Source organism: Mixophyes fleayi, chromosome 1 (genome assembly GCF_038048845.1).
Source record: "Mixophyes fleayi isolate aMixFle1 chromosome 1, aMixFle1.hap1, whole genome shotgun sequence".
NCBI classification, from domain to species: domain Eukaryota; kingdom Metazoa; phylum Chordata; class Amphibia; order Anura; family Limnodynastidae; genus Mixophyes; species Mixophyes fleayi.
Window position 1 is genome coordinate 153,867,055 of NC_134402.1, and position 16,965 is coordinate 153,884,019.

The 16,965-nt window shown below is 39.1% G+C and overlaps 1 protein-coding gene across 2 annotated transcripts in view; it reads left to right on the forward strand.

The window, feature by feature from the left end:
* Positions 1-16,965, forward strand: part of FAM13A (family with sequence similarity 13 member A) — a 143,340-nt gene that overhangs the window by 39,014 nt on the left and 87,361 nt on the right. For both annotated transcript variants that reach the window (XM_075201798.1, XM_075201790.1), the window contains exons 5-7: positions 139-216; positions 595-669; positions 8,324-8,493. In XM_075201798.1, coding sequence (XP_075057899.1) covers positions 139-216; positions 595-669; positions 8,324-8,493 — 323 coding nt within the window. The remainder of the gene's footprint in view (positions 1-138; positions 217-594; positions 670-8,323; positions 8,494-16,965) is intronic.

Below are 16,965 nucleotides of genomic sequence, written 5' to 3' on the forward strand. Positions count from 1 at the left end.
AAAAAACATAAAATTTACTTATCTAAATTGCCTAGAAAATAATCTGCTCTTGTTGTTCATCTTTTCTGGTCTTTATGCTGGAAAATACAGTATGGGGATATGAATTGGAAAATCTTATGTATTTGTATTTTTTCACAGGAATACAATTCAGAGCAGCCTTTTGTCCCAACCAGATTGGTAGAAATTGAAATTCCTTCCATATTCCCGAGAGTGAAGGTAGGTTGAACCTTTTTGAGAGAAGGCTTTTTTTTCTTGGGAAAACAGGGAGACATCAAAACTTATATTTTGTGAGGCTGGATGGAAAAAAAAACCTGTTTGCCTGTTTGTGGGCACTGGATGGCAGAACACATTGTGCCCATTGTGATGGTCATTTAGTGCATCCACATCTTTGAAAATTTGGTATTTTATGTTTCTGGCCAAACTGGCCTCAGATTGGATCATTTGTCCTTTGGGTGGAATGACCAGATAATAGATTTGTTGACATCTGTGTTTGATTTACAGCAGACCATTGTCCTTAATTTAATTTTTTTTATTCAGGGTACATACTGTATGAATCATGGATTTTCACAGTTAAAATGTGTTTGTTTTACACAGGCACATGCACTGGAACAACCACTGAAGTCAAATAAAGTCGAATTAGAGTTATCTACGGCATCTCCAAGATTAAAGGTAGTTAAGCTTTAATTAAAGGTGTCCTAATAACATACTGACTGTTTAAAGGGACTTTTCACTTCAAATCCTCCTTTTTCCTATATTATGGCTTTAGTAGCCACCCAGCTCTCATCATATTTAACATGGTCCCGGTACTCACATAGCCTAGATATTTGCTGATCACCTTTTTGCTCTGTTCGGGTCTCTCCAAAGCAGTAGTCATCCAATAAGGCAGCTGTGAATGAAAGCTGGTTGCTGATTGGAGAATCAACTATAGGAGAGTAGAGACTTTTTTAAATATGATGAGTGGTTAGGGTCCCAGTGGGGAGAGCCCCACCAAAGCCTTATTATTGGGAAGGGGGAATTTGAGCCTAATACTAGGTAAGTGAAAAAGCCCTTTACTGTAAACTATATGCCACTTGAAATGTATATTATTGTGTATTTGTAAGGCGCCCCAGTTCTCCGTATAGTCATACTGTAGGGCATGGGTCGGCAACCCCCGACACGTGTACTACTTTTGTCTGGCACACCGGGCGCTCCGCTGCTGCCTCAGTAAAGCAGCTGAGGATGGCCGAAAAGGCGCTGCTTTAAAATGAGAAATGTACACTTTGTTCAATCATGCCATATTTGCAAAACCTATTTATCCAAGAATAGCTTACAAATGACTGAGTGCTCTATATTCACTGTTGTGGTCTAATAGTGTATTGTTGATCTGTCTGTTGCTCCGTTCAGACCAGGAAGTAATGTAGAATTCTCTTGTTCATCATCATTGAATGTAAAATGGGGAACGGTGGTCATAACATTGGCTTTCTACACATGAAACATGTCTCTTAATACAAATGTGCAGTTTGTGTTACTTAGGATAACTGAGTTTAGACACCTGAGAAATTTCTTTGCCATGTCATAGTTTTTATTTTTTCAATAAACAACAAATATTCACAGTGACATTTTATGTGTTTTAGTGTGATATAAACTAGAATAAAACTTTGTGTTAGGGAGCTGGAAACCAGGCACTTATTAGCCGAATAAGTAAAGCCTTTTAGTTTTTTGTTTTGTTTTGTGTTTGTCCCTAATTTACAGAATGTCACTCAGCATATTAGTTTCTAATTGCTGTTTTATAGTTACCATGTTGCAATAGAAATGTTTCTGTTGAAATGTGTATAATCCTACAGATGCTAATTGTGCACTCTGACTTTTTTTTTTTTTTAAATGGATTTAGAGCTCAGCAAGTTCTTAGATAGGAACTTCCTCTCCTATTTATCTGATACATGAGTTTCATTGTTGTACACTCTGCAGTTTTACCTTGTTCATATAATCTTTGTATTATATTGCAAAGTGTTCATGGCATGATACACTGTCAAAAAGGTTAAGTGATGTTATTTATATTAATCTGTGTGCCTAGCAGCGCCGGTGCTAGGGTCCCTGGCGCCCTAGGCACAGTGTGAAAATCGCCCCCCCCCCCCCTTTAAAAATCGGCGCCCCCCTGTCAAAATTGGCGCTGCGCTTCCCTCCCCTCAGCTCCCCATGTCTTTCTTTAACTTACCTGCATGAAGCTGCTCCTCTCTGCTCTGTCTTCTCCCCTCCACTCACAGAGACTGTCGGGCCGTGATGATAACATCATCACGGCCTGTCACTTTCAGTAAGCGGAGGGGAGGAGACAGAGCAGAGAGGAGCAGCTTCATGCAGGTAAGATTCATAGCCCCTTCCCTCCTCTCCTCCCCGTGGATTTCCGTTTTAAATGACCATAGTCATTTTTTTTTAATTTCGAGGCGCCCGGCGCCCTAGGCAATTGCCTAACCTTGCCTAATGGGCCTGGTGCATAGAGATTATGCTTGTATCACTTGACACATTTTGAACTCGCTACAAAGAGTTACTTTCAATTATAGTGCGAAACAGTAGGGGCAGTCAGTTCCATGTAGCCTTTCTTCCACTTTCATTCCTTCCATATGTCATGCATCCCATGAGATGGTTTTGGTTCCTTTCCTGTAATCTGGCCCTCTTCCCCTATACAACAGGTGTAAACCAAGCTAGTCAATGTATACCGCAGAGTTTTCATTTTTACTCCATCAGACCACACAACCAGTTTCTCTTTTTAAATCGAATCCCCTCAAAAATGTTCCAAAACTGACAAAAACATGTTTGTGATGGACACCAAGTGCTGTCTCTTAACTCCTTGGTCTCAAAGAATATATTAAATGTCTTTAAATGCAAGAGTTTGAGGGGTATTTTTCTGCTCCTTTTCCTGCATAAAGAGTTCATAAATGTTTTCTGGAATTACATCTACTCAATCTACTCAGTTGCACCGCTTCCAAAGAATGTGACCTTGTGGTTTGAACTGCTCTTATTCAGAAAAAATACTCTCCTCTCAAGGACCACTGACACAAAAATGCAAGTGGCTTTTCATAAATTAACTGCTAACAACGAATGTAGGCACAGTATGTGTGTATAGTATATATGTGTGTGTATATATATGTGTGTGTGTGTGTATATATATATATATATATATATATATATATATATATATAATGTTTATATAACGATGTATAGAACTGTTTCTGATGTATATCGGTACTGGAGATGAAGTTGTGATAGTGGGGTAAGAACCTTCTGCACAATGAACATCCTGTCGGTGAAGTCATTGTAGGGCACTGCAGGCAGCCTCATGGAGAATGATGGCTAACAGAAAGCAAGAGATTGCTACTCCACTGATAGCAGATGTAACTGTAAAGTTAAACATCTCATGTGTTGTCAATATTTGGGAACTTTTACTTATGTATTTAGGAAAGCTATTTGTATCAATCTTTTGTAAAGTAACTAATTTTTTTCTTGTCCTTTAACTTTGAAATACAGTATGTTCTCTCTTCTCAGACCAAATAGTCTTGTCATGTATTCAATTTCATATTTTTTTTCTCTTGGGTATGCATAATAACAAAATGTTCTCATAAATATGTTACGCAAGATATAACATATTACAATAACATATTAAAACTACAGTCTATCTTTATAGAATTACTGTTCTCTGGGGATGTAGAAGAAAGCACGTAGGCACCACAGGTGTAGAACAAACTAAAACAAAACAGCGTTATATCTATGAGTAGACTAAAAAGAAACAGATTTTCAAATATTACATTGATTGCCTCTGGATTTGCTAATTGTTTCCAATGTGTGTGTCTGTGAGAACCACAAAGCATCTGTCATGTTGCTGACACCAAATGCATTATCTTGTACCTGTGTTTACTCACTCGGGTCAAGGAATACTGCTTAGTTATAAGTGAAGGAAACATAATAATTTTGCCCATAGGTTTTAATCTTGCGAGCAGGGCCCTCTTACCTCTCTGTATGTACCCCATGTTGTTTTATTGCTGTGTTTGTTCCCAATTGTAAAGCAGTATGGAATTTGCAGGTGCTACATAAATACATGTTGATGATGCTTGATACTTTGGCACACCACATAAGTCACATCTGCTGTTAAGCAAACCTGACTTCTCAGCATGGGAATCATTAATGAATTTTATTTTTTTCAGCAAAAATGCTCTAAAGTGTTATTTGGAAGATTAAACACTGTTTGATGTAGGTTAATAAACAAACACGTTTAATCACTGAAAGTCTTTTTTTCATACTAGTATAATAGTGTATTAGCTAATTGAAGTACTTTGACAGCCCAAATTACAAGTTGGATATTAGAAGAGAATTGTGATCAAGGGCAGCTAGGGGAGGATTGCACAGGGAAGAGTAGAATACAGGTCGTAGAGAGTCGAGAGGAACTTCGAGCATCCCCAACAGCTGTATTTCCTGGTGGGGATGCCACTTTCTAGGAGTACCAGGATTCCCACACTTTTTTTAAATGCCTTTTATAGTGTTCTGCATGCTATTGTTGTATTCCATACTGGAAATAATCAGATGGTATTGAGAATATCAGCGTGATGGACAGTAAAGTCTTTTTCAGTTATTCACAATTACGAAATTTAACCACGCTACTAATGTGCGTTATTCATTTATCTGTAGATGTATTTATATTTTCTATAGGCAGAGTAGTATAAGGGGATCCGTGCTTGGTCTAATTCCAGCGATAGTGGTTATCCAGTGAAGGACAGTTTATTAGAAGGCCACAGCTTTGGGATGTCCACCACACAGAAGGAACCACGCTGGCCACACTTTCTCCAGCCTTGGTCAGACACATTTGGATACATGCAGAGCAGTCCCTCTGGTACTAGATACCAGTGGATATACATTTTGAAAGCCATTTCCTTAATTGCTGTGCTTCTAAAACATATAGATGCTCTTAGTCCGCTCTTTTCCAATGCCCCCATGGGAGGTGGAGTTTCTTATTTAGTCCATCCCATACCTTTAGAGTTAAAGATGGTAGGTTCTTGATTAGGGGGTTATGTTTGTTAGGGAACCAAAGGATAGATTTCAGGGAGCTGGTTCGTAACGGAGCATTCTTTAAGTCTATCCATCTTTTCAAACTTGACAGAGAAAGCCGAGCTATTAGTTGGCTAAGTTGTGTACTTTGGAACAAGAGTCTCAAAGATATTCACCTTAACCAGAACTGGGACCATTGCTTCTTATTGCTCAAAATACATTTACTACAAGCCTACTATATAGTATTAATTGTCCAACTTGGTACTGGAAGGGTTTGAAATAGGCAAAGAATAACATGTTTATTTTGATCTAGTTAATTTTCCACGTCCAGGAGATAAGTGGTTTAGTCATGTTTAATTTTGCTACTAAAAGGGGAAAATTTAGCTAAATAAAGTTGTTTTTAAGATTTGGTTATAATTTTACCCTAACTCAATTCAGTCTTCCACTGAAAATTGAAATTCAGCTGTCAGAACTTTTTCTTGAGTTTGGGTGTGTGCAACAAGGGCCTCTGGTTTATTACTGTTGTCCTTGTATCTCAGCAGGGTAGGAGTTCAGATTAGGAAGGGCCTCATTAGGTTTAAAAGGACGTCATGTGAGAAAATGCCAATTTCATACTGGCACTTACCGTATTTTTCGCTCCATAAGACGCACCTGACCATAAGACGCACCTAGTTTTTAGAGGATGAAATCAGGAAAAAAATATTCTGAACCAAATAATGTAATTTAATAAATATATATTGACAGTGGGTATTGGCACAAAAAAGGATGATAATAAAGCTTTCGTTACCACAAGTATGATTACACACACATAGCAATATATTCTATAAGTGTCTCTGGTATCATATATCAACTGTCCAACAGGTAAACTGATAATGTTTTATGAACCTTCAAACTCCTTGGTAGAGATATAGGAGTGGGTTTAAGCAAAATACTTGCAGTTCGGTTGTCCACTCATCGATGGTTCTTATTTCGGTCTCAGTGTCCGGAAAAGTCCTGGAGCTCCACTTGTAGTGAGGTGCGCAACTCTCAGCTGTCCGGATAGCTACAATGTAGCTGAAGAAAGGTTCCGTCCTGGTAAGTAGAGAAGTTTGAGGTCCCCGGCTGCTTCAGTGTGCTACTGTCGATACTTCGTGGACTCCTTTTTGCAGTATTCGCTCCATAAGACGCACACACTTTTTCCCCCACTTTTTTTTGGGGAAAAAGTGCGTCTTATGGAGCAAAAAATACGGTATTTATTAATATTTCTTATACCTAAAGGTTGGACATGGTCCTGCATGTCAGGGGTTCAGTTGTCAAATAAAAATCAGGGGGAAATTGGGACGTTCCTGTTTTTACCCAAGCTGAGAAATCTAGACTCCAAGCTACTCAGGAGGATGGTGGTGCAGGTTTGTAATATAGAGCCTTTATAGCTTGTAGAAAATTATAAACAGCAAGGAGCAATTGTCAAAGGCCTGTTCTGCATCTAAGGCTAAATCCAACAATGTAATTTTGTGTGTTCAAGCAATTAATAATATCGGTTGTAGGCCTTATGTTGTCCATAACCTGTCTGTGCGTAGCGAATCTTACTAGATAGGGATCTATCAGTCTTGGTTAAAGAGGATTTAATCTATTCGATAATATTTTTGGAAAACTTTTGATATCTGTATTTACAAGTGAAATTAGGTGGTAGTTGGTGGAGTCCTTACCTGTTTTCTGGATTACGAAAATTCTGGTTCTTGTTGTGTATTCTTTTTCCAGAACATCACTGAAAGAAACAGACAGGGATTAAAATTGATGCAAATGTTTAATAATAAAATATGGGGAGGCCATGGGGTGCTGGTGCTTTTGAGGACTTTTTCTACTTTATCATTTTTTAAATTTCAATGATCTCCTTATTAAACTTTAGTAAATGATGATCATCAATTTTGGTGTGCTCTCAAGTACAGATACTTTTTCAATGTATTGTATTAGGGTCTTCTGGGGAGTATCTATGAAGGTTATAAAATGTGACTTAATATGATTTAAATATTGGATTGGATTGCCATGGGTCAAAGTGCAATTTTCCATTTTTATACTTAATAACTTGGATGGCACGAGTGGCCTTATGACAGTCTTGTAGGCACCCCATGCTGTAGTGTTATGTGTACTGTTTTGTGTATTAGCAAAGTAATCTGTGATGATCTCATACATTTATGTTTGGAATTGCTGTATTTTTAGCAGTGACTCATTGAATCTCCATGATGGTCCACGACTTGTTCCCCAAGAGTTCAAAGGAGACTGTTACAATTGATTGGTTGAGCCTTGGTCAATAATTGATAATTAATAATTAATCTTGTCACCAAGGGTCACCAATAGTTTAGGGGAATCCCCATCTGTATATGATTCTGCTCTCATGGTGAGCCCGGGTAACTTCGCATTGCTCTCTTCTCTTAGCGATAGTAATCTGGGCTGCCTTGAAAAAATTGGCGTCATTCTGTTACCTATGTGGAAATTCACTTCCATTGGTGAAATGTGTATACACCTTTTGCATACATATAACCGTTGCTTTGCCTAGGACATAAAGTTTACAAAGCCCAAGGGTTACTAATGCTAGACATAGAATAAAACCAGCACTTGAGATAATTTTCCACTTGCATTCTAGTGTGTGTCACATCTGTCTTCTGTATAGCAATGACTTGTGAAATGTTTTTTTCAATGTAAAACTTGGCCAATGTGTCCTTGAGGATTGACATAATGAAGGTGTAAATGTAATGGCACAAGCCTACAGACCTGTCGATCAATAAATCTGAGAATTTCTTCCTGTTTTCCCTCCCTTAATTAGCTGGGATTGGGTTTGGTCTTCCACGGATGTCTCCTCTTTTGCTGTTAGCGCTGCAGGGTGTTAGATTGGGATGTTTGTAAATAACAGGGCTTGGCCAAAGGTGGGCAGACTGTTTTTTAAGACTTGCAGCATACTGTGTTTACTCGAAGTTGTTGAGTTGTGTACGTGCCAAAGAACTAGTACAGTTTGTGTTCATTTCATTTGCTTTATTTTGTACATATTGTACCATTGGATAACTTTAAAATGAGTTTGAGAATCTGTGCTTTTGATATGCCTTATCTTTTTCCTGTGTATGGCTGCAGTCTCTGTTCCCCACATGACTCATCTTGCTTTCTTGCAAGCTGTTTGTTCTGGCTTGTTGATAAGGATGTGTTTTCTTGCTAGAGGTCACAGAGGCACGTTCCTCTAGCTGTTTATTTCTTCCAGCTATGTTTTAAATACAGAATTTGACGTGGACATGTCTTAATTTTCTTAATTTCATCATTTCTTACTGGTTACCTGTTTTCATAGGTGTGCAAGACCAACACTGAAAAACAGCTTCAAGAATTTGAGGTGCCCAAGCCAAAACATTCTCTTGGAATCCCACAGTCAAGCTTGTTGGTGACAGACAGAACGGCCTCTCCTGAGTGCATGGACCTAGTGGATCACTTAATTACCAGTAGCACAGATTCCCTTCACAGGTTAGTCGTTTTCAGATATTGCATTATATGCATGTCTCCAGCGCTCTGTTTACTTGGATAGACTTTGGGTCTCTCGTCTGGCTTGCACCAGGAGTGGTTCAGTAACACTGCGTATGTATCCATTTGGTATACAACTAAATAATTTCTGGTAGCATGGACTCTGGGCCCAAAAACTAGAAAGTTCCCATCATTCTGTCTATGTAAATATCTTTTCCTATTCTGTTTATTGATTTTATTGATCTCTGCTCATAGTTCTCCTTGGACTGTTCTATCACATATTATGGTGGTCTTTTTATTTTACTTTATTTTTATTTTAGATTTGTTGCAATAGATTTGCTCCCAAATACAGAGAAATTTGTTCTTTTACACTCTGGAACCCATAAGTATAATGTTAATTTCTCAAATACATTGCATGTAAAAATATTTATATGCTGTGGCACGCAACCTCCACTTACTGATGCTGTGGTTTTGCCGTTTCTGATAAAGATGAGCAATCCATTTAATGACCTACATTAATTTAAAATCCTGCTACTAATTTTAACTTTATAGAAAGAAAAATGTTTAACCTTTTTGGATGTATTGTATGTTAAAGCAAAGTGGCAGTGCTTAATGTGCTTGTGTGCACAGTAAGCAAAGCGGACAACCTGCAGGGAGATGATTGTCAGGTTCAGTGTAGCAAAAAGCACAATTGCTGCAGAGAAGCACATTTCATTGCAGAAAATTGTCGTGATTACAGTTCTAATATTTTGACAGTGCTGGGCTTTTTTATATTCTACTTTGCTGGCTGCTCAATTAAACACTAGAAACCTTAATTCAGGAAGTGCTTTGTTTGTGTGATGTCATTGTTAACCCCCAACAAGGAGAACCACTTTCTCCAGTTGCATACATATGTTAATTAGTTGACTTAGTTGACTTCCCTTTTTTCAGTTCGAATCAGAGGCAATCAAATAAGCAAATCCCATGCTATAAACATATTGGGCAGTATTCAATTGTCGGCGGGATTGCCGACAATTGAATATGCCCCATTGATTCAAAAGGTCAGCATTTTTACATGACAAGTGTTTGATAAATGTGTATATTGATCTTCTAAGATCGTGATTTGCAAAGATAATATTTTGCTTAAAATGTTATTTTAGGTTCTACTCTGTAATTACACTGAGTAAACACAAATACAGCACCATGCTTAATAAACAAATTGGGGAAGGGGGGTACAGAATGGGTAGAAAATGGAATGGGAGATGCAGTGCAATCAACGGTACACAGGTAAGTATAAAGACCATGGGCCTGAGTCATTAAAGAGAGCAAAGTAAAAAGAAAAGGAGTAAGTCTTCTCCTGGGCAAACCATGTTAGAAAGTAAGGGGTGCAAATTAGTTTATTATTTTGCACATAAGTTAATACTGGCTGTTTTTTCATCTAGCACACACATACTTGATAGTTTTATTTTTACACTGAAATTTACAGTTGATCTATGACAAGTCCCTACCCCAACTATAAATCTGTCCCCACATTTTAAATTTACCTCCCCCTACAATGCACCATAGTTTTGCCCAGATGCAAAGTTTTTACATTTTTATGCTTTACTCTCCTTAATGACTCAAGCCCCATATGACAGGAAAGGATACTCAAGCCATAGGGTCCAGATAAGAACTATTTACTTTTACAGCACACAGTTTTCCTATTTAATGCAGTTATTAGCAGTACATTGCAGTTACTTTGTTCACTATTTGGGCATACACTAGATTTGTTGCAACAAATTTGCTAGAATTACTATAATTTAATATAGTATATTGTTGAATGTCAGATATGTTTGTGTTTGTTTTGAGAGTCCATTGATTTGAATTGAATAATAAAACTGTTAATTCCAATATATTAATGTTTATAAAAAAAAATATTGTTGGAATAAGAAAATTTGTCTCTGGCTTTTAATGCTACATGAAACTGCCTCTCCATAGTGCATATTGGGACATCTTTTTTTATGGGACATATTTTCCAGAAATAGGCAAAATAAATATTGTATACTGAATAAAAAGCAAAAATCTGGAACATGGGTAAGACAGTTACAGTACATTTACTGCAGCCTTTATTAATGAAATATGCTCCTCGCGTATAGTAAATAGAGAAAATAAACCGCTTCTATATGGGCTCTCTTGAAGAGATTTGGACACACTTAATCCTCCAGCACCAAAAGCTGCCACCCGGGGTGGACCCAACTATTTGCTGTAAGGGGGATATGAGGTATTTGAATAACAAAGATACCACTTAAGATGGAGTTGTCATTTCAAGACAGATTTGTTTAGAAAATCCATAGTCCGCACTGCATAATATGCTGGCGCTTTTATAAATAATCCTTATAGACACTGATAATTTTTAGAAATGTTCATACAAGCCATCGATTGTTTTTTCTGACGGAAAAACAGGGATTCAGAAAAAAACTTGGCAATCCAGGCTCTCTTTTGGTGCACAGTCCTGTACTGCCTGCTTAAGAAATTGGAGAGCAGTGTAGATTTATAATCTTTCACTGCGCCTTCCCTTTTTTCCAAATATCTAAAGCCTGATTTGTTTTCTTTTTTTCAGCCCCTGCCCCCCTTCCCCCTTAAAACTGTGTAATAGTACTGCTACTTAAAACTTGGAACATTGTGTACTTCTGTGTAGCTGTTTCCTATGTAGAACAGTGTTCATTGTCATGATGTCGTTGGTGACTGTTCCATGTCCTGTGAAAGCTTTGGGAAAATATGAATGTCACTAAATGAATGGTGGTGGTTTAGTATTTTCAGTCTCAGGTCAGTTTTTATGACCATACCATTATAAAAAGAAATCCCCACAATAAAAGCTGGTGAATATATACACTTCCCAAATCAGACAGGAGTTTGGAACATCATGTTCAACACACTAAAATGTTTGCTTGGAGGGTTCAGCTGTGACTGACAAATATAGATCCATCTGATATGACAGTCTCCACTGGTAAGCAGATTGGTTCATGGGCCAAAGTCTAATCATTTTTTCCTGTACTTGGCACAAGTGACATTTGAGCATTCTGTCATTGCCAACTCTGTAACTGTTCTATTTAAGACATTTTAGCTGACATTATTTGTTCTTCCTGGCTCTTGTATACTTATACACTCAGCACTGCAAGGGAATAAATTACATTCGAAAAGGGTATTCAAATAAATGTACTGATTAAAGAACGTTTTTAGTTAAGTGCATGAAGTAACGCCAGTAGCATATGTAACACTGAATATGCAGAATAGATTGCTACATTTTTTCAAGAACAAAGACCGTTCAAACTTATAATTTGAAACTTACTTTACATATACACAGTAACAAAATAAATATTCCTTAAAACAATGGTAATGTTTTTCCAGTCATTTTATTGTTCAACAAAGACCTGGAGATTCTGCTCAAAGATCCATATATCTGCGTATACTCCAAGAACATACTTGTTGGTTAATTGGCTGCTATTGAATTGCCCTTACTCTCTCTCGGTTTATGTGTGTGTATAGTCATGGCCAAAAGTTTTGAGAATGAAACAAGTATTGTTTTTTACAAAGTTTGATGCTTCAGTGTTTTTTGACCTTTTTGTCAGATGTTGCTATGGTATACTGAAGTAAAATGCTTTTATTGACAATTACAGTAAGTTTATGCAAAGAGTCAATATTTGCAGTGTTGACCCTTCATTTTGAAGACCTCTGCAATTTGCCCTGGTATGCTGACAATAAACTTCTGGGTCACATATTGACTGATGTCTGCCCATTCTTGCCTAATCAATGCTTGGAGTTTGTCAGAATTTGTGGGTTTGTGTTTGTCTACCCGCCTCTTGAGGATTGACCACAAGCTCTCAATGGGATTAAGGTCTGGAAAGTTTCCTGGCCATGGACCCAAAATGTCAGGGTTTAAATATATTTTGAACCCTGAGCCACTTAGTTATCACTATTGCCTTATGACAAGGTGCTCCATCATGCTGGAAAAGGCATTGTTCATCACCAAACTGTTCTTGTATGGTTGAGAGAAGTTGCTCTTGGAGGATATTTTAATATCATTCTTTATTCATGGCTGTGTTCTTATGCAAAATTGTGAGTGAGCCCACTTCTTTGGCTGAGAAGCAACCTCACACATGAATAGTCTCAGGATCCTTTACTGTTCGAATGACAGAGGACTGATGGTAGTGCTCACCTTTCCTTCTCTGGACAAGCGTTTTTCCAGATGCCCCAAACAACCTGAAAGGAGATTCATCAGAGAAAAGGATTTTACCCCAGACCTCAGCAGTCCAATCCCTGTACATTTTGCAGAATATCAGTCTGCCCCTGATGATTTTTCTGGAGAGAAGTGGCTTCTTTGCTGGCCTTCTTGACACCAGGCCATCCTCCAAACGTCTTTGCCTCACTGTGCATGCAGATGCACGCACACCTGCCTGCTGCCATTCCTGATCAAGCTCTACACTGGTGGTGCCCCGATGCCACAGCTGAATCAACTTTAGGAAATGGTCCTGGTGCTTGCTGGATGTTATTGGTCGCCTTGAAGCCTTCTTCAGAAGTATTGAACCTCTCTCCTTGAAGTTCTCGATGATCCGATAAATGGTTGCAATCTTACAGGCAGCAATATCCTTGCCTGTGAAGCCCTTTTTTTGCAAAGCAGTGATGACTGCACGTGTTTCCTTGCAGATAACCATGATTAACAGAAGAACAACAATAATTTCAGGCACCATTCTCCTTTTAAAGCTTCCAGTCTGTTATTCTAACTTGGTCAGCATGACAGAGTGACCTCCAGCCTTGTCCTCGTCAGCACTCTCACCTGTTAATGAGAAAATAACTGGCTTGATGTCAGTGGTCGGAGACGCGTAAACGATGGGCAAAATTCCGACAGCGAGGATACCTACAGCTAAAAAACGAATTTAGTAAAAACCAAGAAGTCTAAGGAAGAAGCTTACCGTCTTTAAATCAACACAAATAGACAACTGGTGCTCAAGATAGCAGAGTTTTCTGCAAGACCATTTTGATATTTTCATATTCTTTTTTTTAGTTTTGTGGAGTGACCAATTGGAAGAGATGCATATCGGTTACCATTGCACAATTAAACACATTTCAGGCTTCCACTAGAAATGTCTATTAAAAGCCGCCAATCTCCTGGTTAGATATTTCATTCCCACTTGAAGAAGTCCAGGGATGTTGTTGAAGATAAACAGGATGAAGACCTTATATACTGCATATTCTGATAGATTCCCATATGCACATGTTATGGCGAAGTTCCCTATTAATTGAGGGTATCCATTATCTCAAGAACTAGAGCCAATTCCCAAAAAATACCTTCATTTTTGTATTCAGCAACCACAAAATACCCTAAATTCATTAAAATATCCTTGTCAACTCTGATTTTTTTTTTTTTTTAAATTGCCTCACCATCACCCTACAAACAAAATGGCACTCATTAATTAGCCACCACCTACCTCACACACACTACATTGCAACAAGCCCCCTGTGCCATTACACACATACTACTGTGCCCCTTCATCACAACTACACTGTGCCCCCTTATGCTCACACTACACCCTCCATGCTGCTTTCCCCCCTTCTTTTTCAGTCTGTGCCTCTCTCCTCCCTACTCCCTTCTTTTTCACTCTGTGCCTCTCTCCCCCCTTCTTTATAGCACTGTCCCTTTTTGCTTTCCTCCCCTTGCCTCTCCGTTTCTTTACTTACCTTTTGTTAGCTTCTTTCTTTTCTTCTATTCTGTCTTCTCTTCCTTCTTCTTGCCTGGTCCTATCTGCGGCGCTCCTCACTGACTGTCGGGCATGACTTGATGAAGTCAGAGGGGGGGGAGGGTAAAGAGAGATAGCAAGAATTTTTTTTAAAAAAATTAGCATTGAGGGGCCTGGGTAAAATGTATCCCCCCCCCCCCCCCCCCCTCTCGGCGGCCCTGTGCATATTGTATGCTTCTACAGTCAAAACTTCAGAATACACGTATACCAATTGTGATGAAACCATGCGTGTTTGTGCCGAAGTTGGCCATCAAGTACTTTGTACTACAGTTGTTAATTGTGCTGCATGGCATTCATATTTCTGACTTTATCTTATTATCTTACAGGTTAAAGAGCAAGTACAGTCATTATTTCATTTCAATATGTATCAAAGGCTGTGTATTACTGAGCTGAATAATAAACATTAAATAACTGCAGTGTTTATACAGTATACTGTCCACTATGCTCTTTTTCACCCCTGTGCTCCAGGTCTACCTGTTAGGGGGAAGTTCTTTAGTTCAGCAGCCAGAAAGTGGTGGATATAATATGCATTGGGTCAGTGTCTGTGATATTGCAGCAGCTCAAGACTGTAGTCTCTGCTTTTTGGCTAGTACCAGATTCATTTAGGACACTGTCCTACTAAAGATATGGGAAGGGATTCAGCTGGTTTAAAAAGTATAATATTACCTTCCTACTATAGTATAAGAGTTGCAGGGTAACGTCAGGTTAATATGGAACCTTGTTTTTTACTTTCATAGTTCATTTCTAAAAATTACATGTTTGGTTTAATCATAATTGGCTGCTATCAAAATTGACCCTAGTCTCTTTCTGTCTGTCTGTCTGTGTGTGTATGTTAGGGAATTTAGACTGTAAGCCAATGGTTCCCAACTTTTACAGTTCGCGGCACCCTTAGAGTGTCCAAATTTGTTCAAGGAACCCCTCCAAAATAATTACTGAGCAGTCCTGTTTTAGAAGTAGTTGGGTCAAAAAATTGTAATAAGTATTTAGGTCAGGACAGAAATACTTATTTAGTTTTATGCAAAAATGCCCCCTCTGCCCCCAGGCACGCTGACCTCTCTGTTGCCCTCTGTCGTGCTGCCTTCTGTCACGCTGCCCTCTGTCACGCTGCCCCCCTCTGCTGTCACGCTGCCCCCCTCTGCTGTCACGCTGCCCCCCTCTGCTGTCACGATCCTTCTCACTCTGCCCCCCTCTGCTGCCCCGCTGTCCCCCTCCGCTGTCACGATCCTTCTCACTCTGCCCCCCTCTGCTGCCCCGCTGTCCCCCTCCGCTGTCACGATCCTTCTCACCGCGCCAGCCATAGTAGAAAGAAAGAACACAAAAACTTACCAATTCGCACGGCGCCGGGACCCAGCAGCCTCCTCTCTCCCGCAGCTGTCACTGACGTTGATATTCAGTGACAAGCTGCGGGAGAGAGGAGGCTGCTGGGTCCCGGCGCCGCGCGGATTGGTAAGTTTTTTTTTTTTGTGCTCTTTATTTTTTCTATGGGTGGTCCGCGGCACCCCAGTGACAGCGCCGCGGCACCCCTGGGAGCCGCGGTGAACACTTTTCCGCTGTAAGCTCCAATGGGGCAGGGACTAATGTGAATAAGTTCTCTGTACAGTGCTGCGGAATCAGTGACGCTATATAAATAAATGGTGATGATGATGATGATACTTGCCAACTTTTTCCCAAAAGGGAGATAAAGTGCAACTGTGGAGTGTAGCGGGGCTCTGCGAATCGTGTCAAACTCCTAAGGGTCAGAGACAAAATAATGCTGAAGCTCTTTGCAAACAGCAGCATGTTACACAGGAGGAACAGCACCAAAAAGCAGTTGCTGTGTAAACAAGACTATGGAATTTGTTTCTAATAAAATAAATCCATGTTTTGTATAAATACAAATATAAAAAATTAGACAGGGTTTCATGTATACTCTTTTATCCAGAGATTTATTTTATTATATTCTCCTTGTGTGTCTTGCTTTTGATGATAGTTGTCGCAGCATGTATCTGTAATTTACAAGGTTTTTCTGCTAATTGTCACTTATTAAAACAGTACACAGTCACCCAGAAGAAAACTCTGCTTGTCTTAAATCAATGCTCCCACTCACCCATTACATAATTCACAATAGAACTCTTACCAAAAGCTTGTGTTCTAGATAGCATTTGCGTCACTTGCTGTTCTAGAAGAAGACACAAATTGCTAGTCTGGATGTTTGCAAATGTAAAGTACAACTTATTCTAGCCGTAAACAAAGAAGCTATGGCACAGATGAAATATCCCTGCAGACATAACGTGTAGGAACATGCAGTTGGGGCAGTAAGCCAGTGACTCTGCAAAAACTTGAAGATGTGTGCTTGGTAGGACTTTGTTCTTCATTAACACTATAATACAGCACATTTTGCAGTGTTCAGAAGATATATATTATTTTTATTTATTTATTTATTTATATATTTGAAACTAAATTTGACAGGATAGGCTTACTATGCCACACTGTCTTGCTGGCACCAGTGGTTTCACAGATTTTACTTGGGTTTCCTCTTACCATCAGTGATTTGCTGTTACTGACCACTCCTACTGGTGTAATTAGACCAACAGATACCAGTTGTAGAATAATAGTTGCAGCCACCACCAGGCTCTTTCTACAGCACCTGGAACTGCTTATTTTAGGTGTTGTGTATAGCTGCTGCAGCACCTCTTTGCTGGTGACAGTGGCTGTTTCCTCCTGATAGCTTACTTTGGATCAG